The sequence below is a fragment of the Papio anubis genome, chromosome 7 (assembly GCF_008728515.1).
Source record: "Papio anubis isolate 15944 chromosome 7, Panubis1.0, whole genome shotgun sequence".
Classification (NCBI taxonomy): domain Eukaryota; kingdom Metazoa; phylum Chordata; class Mammalia; order Primates; family Cercopithecidae; genus Papio; species Papio anubis.
In genome coordinates, this window is record NC_044982.1 from 12,427,230 (window position 1) to 12,446,145 (window position 18,916).

The 18,916-nt window shown below is 50.3% G+C and overlaps 1 protein-coding gene across 3 annotated transcripts; it reads right to left on the reverse strand.

The window, feature by feature from the left end:
• Positions 1-10,989: 10,989 nt before the first annotated feature.
• Positions 10,990-18,297, reverse strand: LOC101000155 (interferon alpha-inducible protein 27, mitochondrial). 3 transcript variants are annotated; one of them, XM_003902207.5, is made up of 6 exons: positions 18,210-18,297; positions 16,930-17,049; positions 15,957-16,105; positions 12,796-12,825; positions 11,742-11,903; positions 10,990-11,244 (listed from the first exon to the last, which is right to left on the reverse strand). In XM_003902207.5, the coding sequence occupies exons 3-6, from the start codon at positions 16,045-16,047 to the stop codon at positions 11,159-11,161; spliced, it is 369 nt and encodes a 122-aa protein (XP_003902256.1). In that variant the 5' UTR covers positions 16,048-16,105; positions 16,930-17,049; positions 18,210-18,297; the 3' UTR covers positions 10,990-11,158. The 3 variants fall into 3 exon arrangements, with proteins under 3 accessions (XP_003902256.1, XP_003902257.1, XP_017816986.1); XM_003902208.5 differs by having other exon boundaries at positions 15,957-16,071; positions 18,210-18,295; XM_017961497.2 differs by lacking the exons at positions 16,930-17,049; positions 18,210-18,297 and adding an exon at positions 15,291-15,414 and having other exon boundaries at positions 15,957-16,070.
• Between the last annotated feature and the right edge of the window lie 619 nt (positions 18,298-18,916).

Below are 18,916 nucleotides of genomic sequence, written 5' to 3' on the forward strand. Positions count from 1 at the left end.
TCTCCCTGTCTTTGTTTCTTGCAGCTCTGGTTGGAGTTCTGAGCTAGAGGTTTCCAGTTCTCCTCCTCTCCCAGCCTACCTTGTCATGGAGGGGCAGAGGGAGGTGGTTGGCCATGCAGAGAATTGGCTTTGGTTGGTCTCAGCCTTACAGGGATGGGCTGTATGACCCAGGGCCATTCATGGGCCTTTTCTGGGCCTCAGTTTCCCCCTTATTCAATGGTGGCATTGTCACAGGCTCCTGTTGGGAGGCAGGGGTGAGGGGTAGCCAGGGCACTTCAGGAACCGCTGACGGTAGAGCCCTCTGCTCCTCTTCATTAATGGCACTAGATACCCAGAATGAGCAAGAACACCATCCTTCCCTTGCTTAACCTCACAGTCTTGTCAGAAGGCTGATAAGCCAGCCAGCAGGCAAAGACACTGTGTCAAGTGTTACACTGGGGCTCTGGGCACTTTGAGAGGAGAAGGCTGAGTCAGGTTTGGTCACCAAACTGTGTCTGGAAGATTGAAGGAGAGGCTGAGTTCATGCATGAAGACCTGGAACTCTGACCACACCCTCACTGTGTTAGTCTATTTTGGGTAGCAATAAGGGAATACCTGAAGCTGGGTCATTTATGAAGAAAAGAGGTCTATTGGGGCCACAGTTCTGCAGACTGTACAAGAAGCATAGTGCCAGCATTTACTGCTGGTGAGGGCCTCAGGAAGCTTACAGTTGCAGAAGGGGAAGGAGGAGCAGGTATGTCACGTGGCAAGAGAGGGAGCAAGAGAGATGCCAGGCTCTTTTAAGTAGCCAGCTGTCTTGTGAACGAATAGAGTGAAAACACTCGTTACTGTGGGGAGGGCACTGAGTCATTCATGAGGGATCCACCCCCGTGACCGAAACACCTGCCACTAGGCCCCACTTCCAACACTGGGGAATCACATTTTAACATGAGATTGGGAGGGTACAAACATCCAAACTCTATCAGTCCCTAAAGACTCCAGTCTTTGTTCATGTGATGGATGCCACAGTGGATGGGAGGGGTCCACACAGATCCCCAGGAGACTATGATGTCAGGAGAAACTGGGCACTTACCCAAACAAAAGTGACACAGAGCGTTATGTTCAGTGCAGTGATGGACCCCAGCCAGGAGCAGGGAGCACAGAGGAGGCAGGGATCTGTTCTCATACCTGGGGAGGCTTCCTGGAAGAGGAGGCAAAAGGCTTGGGCCTTGAAAGGCGAATGGAAGTCTGACAGAGGAGGAGGGAGGCAAAGGGAAAGGTGTCCCAGGAGGAAGTAAGTCCCAGCTGCTCAGTGAGAGAACTGGAGAGGGATATGTAATTGGGGGTGTCCATGGCAGCGTGGGTGGAAGGCAATACCTCTGAGAAGCCAGCGAGAGGAGGGGACCTTTAGGTAGCCCTGGAGAGCCTCAGGGGCAGTAGGGAACTCCCAAGCATGGAGGTTTCACAAAGAGGCAGTTCTGGTCTGGATGACGCGCAGCTGTCCTTCTGCCCCCATACATTTTCTATGCTGAGGCACATGCGTGTCTGCTGCTCCTGAAACTCCCCTGTATTTTGTGGGACAGAGACCTAGGCTCTGAGCCCCCCAGAGGACAAAGGCAGCCCAGGCCCCACAAGGGGAGCATCCTGGTCCCCATCTTCCTCCCAAAGACTGCCTGCACAGCTGAACCCAGCAAAGAGAGGCCAAGTGTCCAGGCACAAAAGCTGGGGCCTTTTCCCCAAGGGCTCAGGTATGAAGGGGTGACTGAGAAGGCTGCCTCTCCTCCCCTCCAAGGGATCAGCATCCACTACCCAGAGAACAGAGCAGAAGGGGCATCTGTCTGCTTCTGTCTCGTCTGGAGGTCTCAGCATCTTGCTCCTTCCTGCCATTTTCCTGGCCCCTCAGAAGCTGTCACTGCTGAGGGCTCCTGCCCATGACCCATGAGACAGCTCCAGCCTCCCCCTCTGGAGACCCAGATATGGCAGGGACGGAACTGTTTCCCTTCATTCTCCTAACCTTTGGCTCCCACTACCATTAGGCCAGGCTATGTGATGAATGTCATCAGGTGAGAATAACAGAGGCCCTCCTTAGATGGGATGGTCAAAGAAGGCCTCTCTGAAACAGAGACGCCTTGCATAAGACCTTAAGGACAAGAGAGAATTTCTTAGCTTCAGCCTTTGGAAAACTGAAAAATAATAAATAATTTAAAAATAAAATAAAACAATTTTTTTTAAAACAAAGAGAAATAACATCGGATGGGAGATGACTACATTTATAAGTAAGTTAGACTTTTTTGGATTCCCTTGTTCCCCAAGGAGGAAGTTCGTGGTTATTCGCAGCTCCTACCCTGGTGACAGGCATTCTTGGGTGTCCCCTGATGCTCCATTCACTGTCAGGGCGAAGTCTCACTTCCTGCCAGAGAAGCCTCATTCTCTGGAGGTGTTTTAAAGAATGAGGTATAAGTAGAAATACAAGTTCTAAAATTTCTGCCCACACTCTAACAGATGGTCTTAAGGCAGCCTTCTGGGTGCACACAAGGCATCTTATAGACCACGTGGCAACCTATCAAGAAGGAAGAGCTGGCCAGGTACAGTGACTCATACCTGAAATCCCAGAACTTTGGGAGGCCAAGGAGGGCGGATCACTTAAGTCCAGGAGTTCCAGCCTGGGCAACATGGCAAAATTCCGTCGATACAAAATATACAGAACTTAGCCAGGTGTATTGGCACATGCCTGGATCCCAACTACTTAGGAGGCTTAGATGGGAGGATCTCTTGAGCCAGGGAGGTGGAGGTTGCCATGAGTCAAGATTGCGCCACTGCACTCCAGCTTGGGCAACAGAGCAAGACCCTTTCTCAAAAAAAAAAAAAAAAAAAAAAAAAAGGCCAGTCTACAAAATCATTACTTTCCTTGAACCCCTAGGACAGCTGAGGTTGCAGGGCACCAAATGGCCTGAACTCTCAGGACAGTAAGGTGCTTCCAAGGAGAGACAGGACTCTGGATCACTGAGCCCCCTGGGGTCCACTGTGCAAGCGAGTAAGGAATCAGCTAAAAGTCTTAAGTGATTGCTAAAGGCCAACTAAGACTCAAGTGAGTGCATAGAACCTTCGGAAGCCGCAGACACAGCATGGGTCCCACCAACCTGCAGACCCTTTTCCCCGTGGGCTGGGTCCCTGCAGGGTCCTGGAGAAAACTTCCCTGGGAGGGGTAAGACTGGAGGAAGGGAGCAGGAAAGGCATCAAATACCCCCACCTTCCTTCTCTTCTAGAGGAAGGGCACAAAAACCTTAAGCCGTGGGGGAAAGACAGCCAACCCTGTAGCTTCCAAGGCTCATGCAAAGGCAATTGCAGAAGGAGAAGAAATAGTAAAACCCTCCGCCCTTGGGGAAGAGCAAGAAACCATCCTGAGCCCAGACCTGGAGACCTGCTACCCTTAGGAGAGGGGCAGGGATCTTGAGAAAATGCCACCCCTAAGCCCCAAATACACAGGGCCTGCCTAGACTGAGGCTGGCTGAGGAACATAGAGAATCCCACTTCTCCCATCCAACCAGGCCAGCAAGTAACAAGCAAACAGATGTCTACCACTGGGGATGGGGCAGAGACCATATCCAAGGCTCAGGCACAATGCAGAAGCTTAAAGACACTGAGCAAACTCCTCTGCAAGCCAACCTCCACCCAAAGCACGGGATAACATTGATCTGAAGCCAATGGTACGCTCATAGCAACCACAGTGTCTTAGTCTGTTCGTGCCGCTGTAACAGAAAACCACAGACTGGTTAATTTATAACTAATAGAAATGTATTGGCTCACAGTTCTGGAAGCTGGGGTGTCCAATATCAAGTTACCAGTATGTTTGAGAGCCTTCTTGCTGCATCATCACATGATGGAAAGTGGGAAGATGAGAAAGAGAGGGCCAAACTCACCCTTTTATAATGGCATTAATCTCACCCATGCGGGTGGAGCCCTTGTGGCTTACCTCTTGAAGGTCCTCTTTCTTGATATTGTTACAATGGCAATTACATTTCAGCATGAGTTGGAACAAACATTCAAACCATAGCATAGGGCAACTACAAAACCCAAGTCCAGCTGGACTCCTGCTTGGTTTGACTCAACCCCCAGGGAAAGGCCTACCCAGAAAAAAGACATACACATTTCCCAGCATGAATAGCATTTGTCCTGTCTGTACTGTTGCCCCTACCCGCTGTACTCTCTCTCCCAGTCCCTGCCTACTGCTCCCTACATCCAGCACCTTTGACCCTCCCTCCCAGGGTCGCACCCATGAGGATCACAAGACAGGCTGAAAGTGTCCTTGCGTTGATCCAGAATAGACCTCAGCCAATGATGGATGGGAGTCAGGGGATTAACACCCTACAGGTGGGACAACTCTTGCCAGTTCCACTTTGTCTCCAGTGGTCCCCAGCAGGACTGAGCCTCCGTGGCCCACATTGCAAAGTCACTCATTAATTGACATTTTCCGGACTGCCTTCCCTTCCATTGCTCACCTCCCCATTCCTCTGTTGGTGTTTCCTGGGATCATCTCCCAAATAAGCCACTTGCACTCAAATCCTTGTGTATTAGTCTGTTCTCACGCTGCTAATAAAGACATACCCAAGACTGAGTAATTTATAAAGAAAAAGGGGCTTAATGGATGCACAGTTGCACATGACTGGGGAGGCCTCACAATCATGGCGGAAGGCTAAGGAGGAGCAAAGGCACATCTTACATGGCAGCAGGCACGAGAGCATGTGCAGGGGAACTGCCTTTTATAAAACCATCTGATCTAGTGAGACTTATTCACTATCATGAGAACAGCACAGCACAGCCCCTGTGATTCAGTTACCTCCCACTGGGTCCCTCCTACAACACATGGGGATTATGGGAGCTACAATTCAAGATGAGATTTGGGTGAGGACACAGCCAAAACATAACATCTCGTCTTGGGGTCTCAGCCTAAGGCTGCTTCCCACTCTCTTCTCTGTCCCCACTCAGGAGCCCTAAGATAGCCTGAGCCTAAGATAGCCACAGCACTCTATCATGTTGCTCTTGAAATCTGGCTGTGTTCAGGTCTTATCCATCTCCTTCCCTTGGGATAAAGCTCAGACAGGTGGCTTCACCATCTCTGTGCAATGATCCACCTGCTCAGCACCCCAGGTAGCCCCTGACCTGTCAGAATCTTAGAAGAGGATACAGGTCAGCTTTGGGGCTGGTCCCCAGCTGGGCTACCCTGGGCAGTGCCATGTGCCAAGGCATGGGGCAGTGGGGTAAATCACTCAAACCAGTGATTGATCCCTAGGTCTTTGCAATTTGTCAAGGGAAATCTTGGCTCAATTCTCAGTTATCTTTTCCACTAGTAAATCCCTGTTACCAAAGACACTCAAAAGAGTTTGGCTGAGGCTGGTCCCAAAATGGTTAAAATTATTGAACTACTCTGCCCCTACTCCCACCCCAGACCTCTTCATCAATCTGAAATTGTTTGAGTCATTGTAAAAGTAAATTTACCTCCCTGAGTGCAGGCTGGTTGCTCAAGGAGGCAGCTGGAGAGAGCTAGTGGGCAGGCAACCAGATTCAGACTGCAGATCTACTGGAAATAACCTGCAAAGTTTACCATTTTCAGCCATGGAAAGATGCCCATCTTTAATAGCAGCAGGAGTTGGGTACTCTGGATCAACTTCTTACAAGTTCTTCTAACAACGTCTATAAAATAAGACCACGAGCATCACCCTTCTTGGAATGGCGTGAGGATTTTATGTAATGAGACCTGGGCAGTGACTTGACCACAGTGTGTGTATATAGGTGTTATTTGTTTTGATCTTCTTGTTGATCTTCTCGTTTCAGCACTTTTAGGACTGCCCTGTGGCTATTTAGGGTGTCCCACAGGTGACCCAGAGGTGGTATGGGGACTCAGGAGAACAGAGGGCAGAGTGGCAGGACATAGAAGCTCTTTTCCTCCCTTCCCCAGTCCAGGTGCTTTGGAAGTCACAGCACTCCAGTCATCTCCCACTTGGGCTCATTGCAGTCCTCGCAGCTCATAACTCCTTTCTGTGCCCACTGTTTTCCACAAACTCAGAGCAGCCACTCCAGTCCCCCTTGGGTCTCTTGAGTCTCCTGGTGGGTGGGGAAGCCAGTGTTGAAGGTTCACAGCTGTCAGAGGGTGAGTGCTCCTAGATGGGCTGCAGCTGGGGGTGATAGGAGGGAGAGGATCAGAGACATGAGGGGCTCACACCTGCTTCCCCATCATATCTGAGCCTTTGTAGATATCCAATGGCAGGCTTGGCCACAGGGGCTGTTCTCATCAACCCGGGGACTGTACTGTGATCTGACCCAGGCTTTCAATGGCCAGCTTCTTCCCAGAGTGTCAGAACATGAGCATTTCTTTTCCTGGGCTGGTAAAATGCCTGGAAAGAATCTCCCCCTAAACCCCCACACACATTTTTTGCATTTTTTCCCTCCCTTTCATTTGGCCTCTCATTCTCTCACTCTCTCCGGAGAGTGGCTATAAACTCTAGCCCTGTGCTGACGGGGCTCTAGAAATTTGGTCTTGGATGTTTACAATGTAAAAGCACAGGAAACTTCTTTATTCTTTATCCTGGAGGACAGCCTAAGGCCTAAATGTCCAACCCATGACCAGGCAGTCTCATCACAGGAAACTTGTTTATACTGGCACATGCTCTTGTGGCTCTTTCTGACTTGTGTCCAGTTTATTTCTACCAAGATAGTCACACTCTAGGAGAGGAGTCAGGTTTATGTGTATTGGTCAGATAAGACTCAGAGGAGACAACTCAACAAAATACATGACATAACAGAAACAATGTGTTGCTTACAGGTCCCAGAGAGAAGAGGGCAGTGTGCCACCCAGGGCCAATGGGAACAGGGCACCCTCCAGGACACATGTGCTCAAACAGCAAGTGAGAGCAAGAGAGAGGGGGTGAGGGACATGTGGGCTTTAATGAGGGTCCAGGGCATTACCCAAGCAGGTTTCCCTTGGGGGTTCTAATTGGTGGGTTTAGAGCACGTGGGCATGACTTCTGTGGAGTCACACTGTGACTGAGAGGTAAGTCAAGTACGTTGTATCTAGGTGTCCCACAAGGAGGTGGTCACCAAAAGGCAGTTTAGAAGGCAGATATAAGTATCGACCATCTTGAGAGACTGGAAGACAGCAAAGAATTGGAAACTGTGTCGAGGGTGACCAAACCCTACTTCTGGTATGAGAAAGTCCAAGTTAGATTCAGAATGGAGGCCAAGGCAACATAAAAGTGTAAGAATTCACTGCACTGCCATCCTGAATGTCATAGCCTGCCTGCTAGTGTTCTAGGTGTCCACTGATAAAGAAGATTGAGAGACTTAACACTTAGTACGGAAACTTTCATTTTTAGTATGAAGCTCCTGCTCTTAGTCATGTTGGTGCCCCCTAGTCCAGAGACTCAGCCTCTCCAGGGATAACTCTCCAGTGATCTATTGGAGGGGGACTCATGGGGTTTTCCTGCTTCTTAAGCAGACTTTCAGCCAGCCCTCCTGCTGTCCGTCTACCTTCATGCCCACCTCCAAAGCCCATGCTGCTCCAGTGGCTGAGCCTTCAGGGTCCTGCAGGGCAAAGCTGACTCTTTCTGCTCTCTCTACTGACAACTTAATATCCAGCTTTCCTGGGGCTGCTAGGTGGAACCACTTGTCCATGTCATTTCTGGCTGTGGGCCTTTATGGGGGTCCAGGGCATTACCCAAGCAGGTTTCCCTTGGGGGGGGCTCAGGTTCTCATTGGTGGGTTTAGAGAAAGAAGGAGTGACTTCTGTGGAGTCATCTCCTTTTTTCTTCTCTTTGTCCTTATGGGCTTATGCTTTTCTTTAATCCTTAACTGTTATTTTAGTGGTGTTTTGAGATGGAACAGAGATGGAAGCAACTCTCTTTATTGGGTTAATTCTTCTATTGCTTGCAATCAAAAGATTTCCTACTGTGTTCAATAGAAAGTACATTCATTTGCAGTAAGAGACCGTCTTGGCTTACACAAGAGAAGTTTCTTTCTCTTTCATCTAGAAGTATCAGCCAGGGTGGTGGCTCTGCTCTGGGAGACCCAGGCTCCTGCAGTCTTGTTGCTCTGCCTTCTGTAAGGTGTTGTTCTCAACTATAGGTGTAAGATGCTCACTCTCCTGCCTGCAGCAGAGCCCATGGGAAAGGACAAAGGGGCAAAGGTGGGCCCATCTAATCCCTTTAACTGCATACCCAGATGAGTGCATCTAACTGCAAGAGAGTTTGGGAATGCAGTTCTTCCCTGGGGATTGTGCACCTAGCTAAAGCCAGGGCTCTCTTCCTATCATCTAGAAGGAAAGAGCAGGCATTGGGTGACTACTGGCAGCCTCTGCCTCTCTGGTGAAGACACCAGTCTCAACAGGAACCTATTCTAGATCCCTGCGATGAGAATTCTCTGCATCCCTGTTCAGCCTGCTGAGCCACTGTGTGCCACAGCACAGTTAGCTGTGGATGTGCCTGACTTCCCTAACACTGCAGGCCTGAGGACAGGCAGATTCTTCTGGAATCCCATAGGAGTAGAACCTGGTGTCCCAGGGGCCATCTGGGGCCAGGAGTGTCAGGAATCCTGGAGCTGCCAGAGTCAGTTCAGCCAGCTCCTGACTGAACAAGCCTCAGCCCAGTGAAGGGAGACAGGGTATTCAGGCTGTATCCATTTTCTACTACTGTGTAACAAATTACCACAAACTTAGTTGACTTTAAATGACACCCATTACTATCTTATAGTTCTGGAGGTCAGAAGTTCTGAGTTCTCTGCTTATGGCCCCACAAGGCAGAAATGAAAGGTTTCAACCAGCCTGGGCTCTCATCTGGAGGCTCTAGTAAGAACTGGCTTCCAAGCTCCTTCAGATTATCCACAGAATTCAGTTATTTGCCATTGTAGGACTAGGGTCCTCATTTTCTTGCAGGCTGGCAGCTGGAGACAGCTTTTAGCACTTCATAGCCACCTGCATTCCCTGGCTCATGGCATCCCTATCCACAAAGCCAGGAACAGATATCAAATCCCCTGCATGCTTCACATCTCTAACTTCCTTTACTGCTGTGAGCAGAGCAAACTCTCTGCTTTCAAAGGGTTCATGTGATTGGATCAGAGTCACCTGTATAATTTCTTTTCTTTCTTTCTTTTTTTTTTTTTTAAGACAGGGTTGCACTCTGTTTCCCAGGCTGGAGTGCAGTGGCGCAATCATGGCTCACTGCAGCCTCAACCTCCTGGGCTCAAGTGATCCTCCCATGTCTGCCTCCTGAGTAGTTGGGACAACAGGTATGCACCGCCATGCCTGGCTAAATTTTTGTGTTTGTTTGTAGAGATGGAGTTTCATAATGTTGCCCAGGCTGGTCTCAAACTCCTGGGTTCAAGGAATCCCTCTGGTCTCCCAAAGTGCTGAGATTGCAGGCATGAGCCACCTTGCCTGGCCAATAATATCCTTTTTGCCATTAACGTAACAAAATCACAGGAGTGATAGCTCAACATGCTCAGAAGCTCCACCAACACCCAGAGAGGAGGGGATGATACCAGGGAGGTTATTGGGCACCATTCTCAGAATTCTGCCTGCTACAAAGGTCGAAGCTGAGAGTTTAGAGATAAAGAACCAGGTGAGAGCCACAGAACCAAGGTGGGGGTGAGGGACTCGCTGCCAGAATGGAAACAGATCCTCTGGGAACCGGGAGGCCTCATCTTCATGAGGGGGATGAGGGAGGAGGTCAGGACCCACACCTAGAATAATGGGTGCTCCAGGGTGACTGCCTTGCAGGACTGTTTACTAGGCTTCAGCTGGGTGCAGGCTCATCCATCCTCCCAGACCCAGGTCAGACCCAAGTGCTTTCCTTTCGAAAGGGCTTGGATTTCTAGTTAACGCAGGGGGTTTTACCTTTCATTCCAATGAGGGTCTTCCGCTGTCCTAATGAATGCCCTGACATTGAGGGTATTATTTGGGGAATGTGTACCTTTTGTGGGGAGAAGTTTCACAGCTTCTTTCAGATTACCCAAGGCATCAAAGAAAGGGGAAGGAATCACATATTGAAAGAATACCCTGAGAAGCTTCATTTCTATGGCTGGGTACAAACCATGCTTCACTGACCCAATTAAGAGACGTGGATGAGTTGTTCAAGTTTTTGAAATGTCTGTAGACTAGACTCACAGTTTTGCTTCTCTTTGATTCTCTGCTTTCAAAGGGTTCATGTAATTGGATCAGAGCCACCCAGATAATTTCCTTTTTTCTTTCTTTTTTTTTTTTTTTTAACTTTTTGAGACAGGGACTCACTCTGTTTGCAGTGATCACAGACACTGTAGCCAAACACAAACCTGAGCCACACATACTGAGCCACACACAAAGGCTGGCTGGGATCTTGAAGGTCATTTAGTTCAACTCCTCATTTAGAGAGGGACAAACAGGTTCAGAGAGAAGGTCACCTGCCCAGGGTTATACGGAGTCGTAGCAGGGGAGGGGACAGCTTGTCTTCAAATTTAGATTCATTTCGGTTCATCACATCCCAAGATTTTGTGATGACAGCGTGGGGAAAGAGAATTGAGCCTAACGTGACCCCTCCCCAGGGCGGAGTGTGCAGGATTGTAGCGTCCCCGGTCACTGCCGTGTTGAAAACCCTTTAGTGCCTCTCCGAAGTCCTCAGGATAAAAAATCCACACTCCCCTTCCTCAACATGCCTCTGGCCCTCAGAGCCATGGGCTGGCCTCTGGCATAGCACTTATCAGAGGTTAGTGCCCATGGCCATCTGTCTGTGGGTCCATCCCTTCAGCAGACGTGAGTGTCGCTGGCTGTGGGGATTGAGGGGACCGAGGGGACCGAGCTGTGTCCCCTCTGTTCCCTGGGGCCCAGCCCAGTGCCTGGACCACAGCATGTGCTCATAGAGGGTGTGGAAAGAAGAAGCAAAACAACATAGGAACGCATTTCCTGATACTCCTGAGCCTAGCATGCCCCCTCCCCACCCCAGGTATGCTGGGCCTGCCCCACAGCCAGCGAGAAAAAAAGGTTCTGGGAAGGGTTGCAACAATTCATCTTTATTTCTTATTTTCCTCTGGGCGTGCGGAATCTGGTATATTTCACCCCAGGTATATTTGGGATAGTTGGCTCTTCGCTGGGTCAGGATGGCTGGGTGCCTTCTCCCCCTGGCACGGTTCTCTTCTCTGCAGGGCGAGGGGCAGGGAGCTAGTAGAACCTCGCAATGCCAGCCGCAATGGCAGACCCAATGGAGCCCAGGATGAATCTGGTCAACCCGGAGAGTCCAGTTGCTCCTGGGAAGAAACAGAGGGTGAACAGTGTGGGACATGCCTGTCCGGGAAGCTCTGTGGGCAGGACTGTGGGGTCAGACACTCCACTGACCCTCAGAAGGGGCTGAGGCTTCGAGACCCCACCCAGTTCCCCTCTCTGTTTCCCAGTACCCTCGGGGTCTTTGTTTGGGGAGAGGCTGCTGCAGGCATGAACTCCCATGGTAAACTCCAGAGCTGGAAGCAGCCTCACTCTTCAGTGAAGGAGGCTGTACCCCAGAGGGGAGGAGATGCCCCAGGTAACCCAGCAAATCTGCTTCAGGCTGAGTCTTCCTGGGCCCACTGTTCCTGGCTTGGGCTCCTTCCCTCCCTCCTCCATCTCCCTCAGAGAAATTCTGAGAGAATGTATAGAGAGAGACAGAGAAACAGAAATTGAGGCCCATAGGACTGAGATTGGGACTGGGTCCTTGGAGGCTCCTGCCCTCCTCATCGCCCTCCCCAGCCAGCCCTGCCAGGATACTTACCCAGTGACTGCAGAGTAGCCACAAGGCTGCCCGGGGCAACTCCACCCCCATTGGCAATGGCTGCTGCGGACATCATCTTGGCTGCTATGGAGGACGAGGTGATTCCCGTCGCAGTGAAGCCCATGACACCGAGCACCATGGGCACAGCCTCCACGGCCACAACTGCAGGGAAGAGGAGCTGGGTCAGTGCGTGGGCTCAGAAGGGACCCCCCAGATACACTGAGTCAGGCTTGGGGACCTCAGGGAATCTGGAGAGAGAGGTGAACTCTGAGCTTGGGAGAGACTATGGGCACGGCCAATAGGCACAAATCAAGGGGAGCACAGCCAGGCGGGGAAAGTAGAGGGAAAAGCTAGTAGGGCCACTGGGCATAGGGCTCTGGGCCAAGCTCTGCTAGGCAGCAGGACCTTCCTTGGGAAAGCCACTTGTCTTCGGGGCCTCAGTGTCTGCCCTGGCCAAATGCTGGACCAGGGGAGTGCTTTCCAAGTTTCTTATCTTTGCTGGGGAGCAAATCTCATTAGGGGAGCAGATCTTGCCCAGGAGCTTATGTAAGAGGCACATTCACAGTGGCTCAAAGAGACAGCTCTAGGGCTCCGTGGTGTTGCCACAGAGCACATCGGAAGCAACTAAACCAAGGGGAGCCCCTGGCATCTCTTTCACGTCTACGGTGTTCAATTTCTATTGTTTCACCCTATGCAATCCTGACCATAACCCTGAAAGGGCATTGCTAGCCCTTTCTCTGGAGAGGAAACAGGGGCTCAGAGGAGTTCAAAGACATGCTCAGGGTCACACAGAATGTTCTGCAAAGGGGAAATGGCCTCTGGCCGGCTGCTGCCACACCCTGCCCACACACGCTCCAGCTCCCAGTCTCCAAGTCCCTGCTTCCAGCTTCCAGTGCCGTACTTCTAGCTCCTTGTTTCATACTTAGCCCCTCATCCCACCTCCTCCCCTGACCACCCACGTGAGGGAAACCTTGGCATGGACAAGGCCAGCTGCTCCCCAGGTCCACCTCCCTAGGAGCAGGTGGTTACTTGAGCCCCTTCCCCATAGACTCACCTCCTCCAATCACGACTGTAGCAATCCTCGCTGGAAACCAAAAGAACATTCTGTGAGTAGATCCACACTGGCTTCCCCTCCACTTTCTGAGCTAATTGCCCATCCAGCGGGAGGGGCTGCCCCAGGTTGGGAGCCACAGGAAGGGATGACCCCAGTCTACCACTCTTTGTTTCATTTTGGGAAGTGGAATTTCTGGAGGAGGGTGAGGATCACTGGGGGGTTTGACCCCAGCGCTTGTCCTGAATGAATTTACGTGGCCCTGACCAAGTTGGTTGGTTGGTTGATTGGGGGAAATCAGACGTTTTCTTTTCTGCCTCCCAAGCCAGGTTTAGTTCAAATGAAAAGCAGAACAAAAATGAACAAAATCTTATAGATATCGCTAGGAAGGCATGCTACTGTGATGTCAGCTCCCAGTAAATACAGGATACTTGGCAATGAAATCTAGGGCTTGGTGGTTTGACCGGGGCAGGGAGAAGTGAACAGGATGGATGTCATGCTCTCTGAGCAGGGCTGTTAGCTCATTTGAAGCAGGGTCAGTGTTTATTAGTGAGGGATACCATGACTTTCTCCTATAGTCCAGAAAAAGCTCTTCAGATAGTAGTAAGTCCTCATGGTAGAGAAAGATGAGCTTCATTTTGCACTGTGTGCCTGAGTCATGGCAAGCACTGTAGAATGCTTGAATGCCACGTGAGAGCAATGCTTGAATGGAATGAATTGAAAGCTTCTGACTCTTCAAGGTCCATGCCATTGCTCCCTCCTCCAGGAAGCCTTCCCAGATTCTTCCAGGCAGAACTCATCCTTGCTCCTTCATGACTGGAGCCACTCACAGCACTGGGTATACATGGTTTGCTCTCCCACACGGTGAGCCCTTGGGGAGCGGGCAGAGGTTCTCTTCCCCAGCAGCCAGAGGGGCCAGAACTGCAATTTGGGACCAGGAGTTCTAAAGATAGGCAGATGTGCAGGAGTGAGTTCAGCGAGCTCCCAGGGAGAGGCCTTAGAGTGATGGTGGAGGAAGTAAAGAGACACCCCTGAGTGACCAGAAAGGCCACCTGGAGGGGTTATGAGCCCAGGGACTCAGGAATGGATAACCTGGTTAGAAGGTTCAGTTTTATTGGCAGGCAGGAGAGGTGATGTCAAGATGGCTGGACCCTGACACACAAAAGCCCTCAGGAACTGGCTGCTCTGCTCTGTGTAGGGGGGCCTGCCTGTTAGGCTCAGCTGATGGGCATTCATAGGGCAGAGTAGCCTAGCCATTATTTTGCGCCATTCAGAACCTGCCCTACCCTGAGACCTCCCTCCAATTTCTATTCTCCCACTTCTATTAATATTCCTTCCTTCCTTCCTTCCTTCCTTCCTTCCTTCCTTCCTTCCTTCCTTCCTTCCTTCCTTCCTTCCTTCCTTTCTTTCTTCCTTTCTTTCTTTCTTTCTTTCTTTCTTTCTTTCTTTTTTTGAGACAGAGTCTTGCTCCGTCACCCAGCCTGGAGTGCAGTGGCACAATCTCCGCTCACTGCAACCTCTGCCTCCTGGATTCAAGCAATTCTCCTGCCTCAGCCTCCTAAGTAGCTGGGATTACAGGCATGCACCTCCATGCCTGGCTAATATTTGTATTTTTGGTAGAGATGGAGTTTCACCATGTTGGCCAGGCTGGTCTCAAACTCCTGACCTCGAGTGATCTGCCCTCCTTGGCCTCCCAAAGTGCTGGGATTACAGGTGTAAGCCACTGTGCCTGGCCTATTAATACTTCTTATCATTGTTCATTGTTCTGCCTTCTGTTCCAAGCTTGGAAGCAGCACCCCCACACCCTTCTGTGCTGCCCAGAGCACTTGGACAATAGTAAATTGTCCCAGTTGGTAAATAAGGGACAATATTATCTTCTTATCTTCCTCTGGGGTTGTTGCGAGAATTAAACAAATTGACAAACCTCAAGTGCTAGGGTAAGTGACTAGAACATAAAAGCGCTCGCTCAAGTTGAGCTGTTATTATTTTAATTTTATGAATTGCTTGATCTTAAACTGAGAAGTCATCGGCATTTCTGACAAACAGAAAGGACTGCTGGGTGTGGCCCAGGCCCTCACTTGCTCATCACACTTCTCTGTACTGAGTTGGGAGCCCAAAGAGTGGTGTGTGTTGCTGAGGGCCAGTTACCTCCAAGTTGCAAAACAGGGTGCCAGTGAGGGACCCCAGCATGAAGGAGCTAACCTCCAGTGCTCCCAGCAATCGTCTGAGGATAGAGATGTTGGGGCTCAGGGCAGCTGAGGATGACAGGGTCGGCAGAGGGTGAGTGCAGGCTCAAATAGAGGTTAGAGGTTGGGGCAGGGGTCAGAAGTCAGGGTAGGAGTCAGGGGCCCTGTGCCCCCGTTCAAGCCTATGCCATTTGTGCTGGCGGAGTTGGGGGAACCCCTGGATGTCCACCCAGGGAGACAGAAAGGTAAAGGGCAGTGGATACACGCAGAGGAGCACTTGTCAGCAGGTAGAGGCCAGGATTAGATGCTCACCAAATGATACTGATGGATCTCAAGATTATGGTTCTCAGTGTGGAAAAAAGCAATAGAATGGGATCTACAGCACACCATCCTGCATGTCAGTTAAAACGCATGCAAACAAAACGCAATTCCCGTTCTGCAAAAATACATGTGAAAATTAGAAAGGTTGACTTTGAGGGAGGGGAATTGAGGGTGAGAAGGAAGAAGAATGAGAATAAATAAGACTAGAAAGAGATCTCCCAGAAACCAGTGAAAAAAGTGAGCTAAAGAATCTTGTTAAAATCGATACTCTGGATGTGAGATCCCGCAGGACACAGGGGCCCTGCTGACAAGGTAAACTAAAGGAGATGAATTCTGACGGTAAATCTGGGGGAAGGGAGAGCTGAAGAGAGTGGGACTCAGTGGTAGACAGACCCTTTCCAGCTAGGCAGGAGGCCCAGGCCCAGAGGGGAGAGGACCTGGGGGACACCCAGGGCTGGGCACCCGGCCAGAGTCTGCCTGCCCCGGGCCCCCTCCCAGACTGAAAGTCACGGTGGACACCTGCTGTGAGAGGACAGGGCAGGGCAGCAAGGCTGTGGGTGTCCCCCCATTTTCTCTCCCACAGGTCCCTGGACAAGACCCCTGCCCTCCCCAGCTGCCTCCTCGCCCCCAGCACCAGCCCCTCCCAGGAACACTCACCCAGGGGCAAGACTACGACACAGCCAGAGGCCACCCTGGCCACTTTGGCCACACCGGTCACTGCTGATGAGGTGAAAGCGGAGGCCACCATGGCTGCTCGGGTTAATTCCGTGGCCTAGAGAGTAAGAGATCCTTAACTTCAGCCAGACCTGCCGAAGGGATGGAGCTCTGAGGACGGGATGGGCACAACCTGGCTTGCCTCCCACTGTCCTGAAAAATGTGAGGAGCTCCAGGGGGCTGGGGAGGCTGCTCTGAGCTTGTGGGGTAGCAGGCCTGGAAAGGATCCTGGGGTGAGGGAGGGAGGCATGTTGAGGAGTTGGGGCTAACAAAGGACCTGTGTTAGATCAGGGCCCTGAGGAACTTTATTTCCCCAGGGGGGCTGCTTTCTTTCTTCTGAAAGTCCCAGCACCAACGTCTTAGACACTTCTGGGACTCCCGTATCTCTCCATGGAGCAATTGAAAAGGCACCAAAATTAGGAAATCAGAACCAACCGCATTTTTAAGGCATATATGGCAGGCGAGGTGCCTGCTCTTATGTAATCTGCTCACTAATGTGAAAAAGATGGGACCCTCCCCCTCCGCATGTTACAGATGAGGGAACGTGATCTGGCTCAGTGATTTGCTCCAGGTCAGAGGCTTCCCATAGGGAAGCAACACCCCAGCCAGGCATGGACTTGCAATGGCTCCGCCTTGGTTCCTCCTAACACTTATCTCTCCCCGCTGCCCACTTTACCCCAAGCCGCCCTCAAGGCCTGAGGAAAACCTGGGCAAGGACAAAGCTAATTGTCCTTAAATTCCAGAGTCCAGGGACAGATGGGGCTCAGGTCCCTTCCCTCCCAAGGCTCCCTGATGAGAACAAAAAGACAGGGCAGAGAGTGGATGCTCAAGGCCTCCCCTCTGCTCCCTGAGCCCACAGCCCACCCAAGTTCGGGGCCACGGGAAGGGTAGCTCCTGCCCGCGCTCCCAGTCTTACCCAGAGAAGGAGAGTTCCTGAGAATGTGAAGCTGACCTCACCGTCTTAAGCTCGGATGTGTTCCCAAAGGGTCTGATCTCAGGCCTTTTAAGCAGCTCCACCCCGACTGAAGCACATTCCCTTGACACAGGCAACAAATGAGATAGGTTTCATTTTCCAGGAAACCGAAACTGCAGACATCTTTCTCCCCTCACGGCCAGTCAAGAGGAAACTTCAGTTATTTAGAGAAATAGGATTTGCCCATGGCATCAGTCATTGTCAGTTAGTATAAAATGCTTTGTCATTTCATTCAAGATGGGAGTGTGCCCTACGCATAATGAAGTCATGAGAAGTAAAATCAAAGTTCTATAATAAAATGATACTATTACTTTCTAATGAAGAAGGTGATTTTCAGAATAATTTAGTCCTTGTGATAGGCAGATGTTCTGTTTTTCAAAAAAGGCTCGACTGAAGGCCCACTGTGCTGGATACTGACTAGGCACTGGGATAGGACTGTAAACAAAACAGACCAAAATATCCATCCTCACAGAGTTTACCAGCAATGGGGGCAAAGTGAACATGATAAATAACTACATGTATAGAATGTTATTTGATGAAGCACTAAAGCAAAAGGAGGTGACGCAGTGAGCCCAGCAGAATTATGGGGGGCAGTCATTCCAGATGGAGGCCACGACAGTGGCAGAGCCCGTGTGGCAGGAGCAGCAAGGGGGCCAGTGTGGCCTCAGCAGGTGGGCCAGGGAGAGAGGCCCTGTGAGGCCGCAAAGGCACTGCAAGGACTTGATCTTGTGTCCTGAAGCCATTGCAGGGGATTATCGTCTATACCTTTTGGAGGATGGGGGATGAAGCTGAGAAATGACACGGTCAGGCTCACTCTGCGGCTGCTCTGAGAACAGGCGGAAGAGAAAGCACCAGGTGCTGAAATGTACATTTAAATCTTCCACACGAGTACTGTGCAGGTTGTAAGATTCAAAATGGAGTCACTTGGGTCAAACCTCGGCAGACAGAGCCAGCAAGGCCATAAGGGAGGGCTGTCACACAAGATGAGGCTCTCCCATTTGCCTGCTAATAGGAACTATCACGAGAAATGTTTCCAAACTGCAGCTTATTACATGGGCCACACAAGGACAGCCTGAAGCACAAGGAGAGCGAGCCAGTTATGCAAAAACACTTGCCTGGCACAGCGTCTCACACACCCAATCCAAAACTGCAGAAACCTGACCATTACTCCAAGATTCCCAGTCCTACCTAACAACTACTGACACTTGCCAGTCAGAACTCACCAGGACTTGTAAGATGCTGCCAGCACCAATAAACTTACTCTCTTTCTTCCTTCCTTCCTTCCTTTCTTCCTTTCTTTCTTTTCTTTCTTTCTTTCTTTCTCTTTCTTTCTTTCTTTCTTTCTTTCTTTCTTTCTTTCTTTTTCTTTTTGTTTGTTTCTTTCTTTCTTTCTTTTTCTTTCTTTTCTTTCTTTCTTTTTCCTTTTCTTTCTTTCTTTCTTTCTTTTTCCTTTTCTTTCTTTCTCTCTTTCTCTCTTTCTTTCTTTTCTTTTCTTTTCTTTTTTTTGATGGGAGTTTTGCTCTTGTTGCCCAGGTTGGAGTGCAGTGGTGCAATCTCGGCTCACTGCAACCTCCACCTCCCGGGTTCAAGTGATTCTCCTGCCTCAGCCTCCCAAGTAGCTGGGATTAAAGGCACCTGCCACCATGCCCGTCTGATTTTTTGTATTTTTAGTAGAGACGGGGTTTCACCACGTTGGCCAGGTTGATCTCAAACTCCTGACATCAGGTGATCCTCCTGCCTCTGCCTCCCAAAGTGCTGGGATTACAGGCATATGCTTTTGGACGTGGGATCACGGCTATTAAACTTCCTTTCAAAACAACTTGCATAACTTTTATAAAACAAATTGTATTGAACTGTCTTTCAAAACAACTTGCATAACAGCCTCTTTCTCTAAAAATTCCCTAATTTTTTCCTTTGTTTTCCAAAACAA

Excerpts from the sequence above, each read along its gene's own strand:
- LOC101000155 (XM_003902207.5), bottom strand. The coding sequence starts at position 16,047 with ATGGTGGCCTCCGCTTTCACCTCATCAGCAGTGACCGGTGTGGCCAAA. Across the intron at positions 12,826-15,956 it reads TGTCGTAGTCTTGCCCCTGG|CGAGGATTGCTACAGTCGTG; the intron begins GTGAGTGTTCCT and ends TTTGGTTTCCAG. Across the intron at positions 11,904-12,795 it reads TACAGTCGTGATTGGAGGAG|TTGTGGCCGTGGAGGCTGTG; the intron begins GTGAGTCTATGG and ends TCTTCCCTGCAG.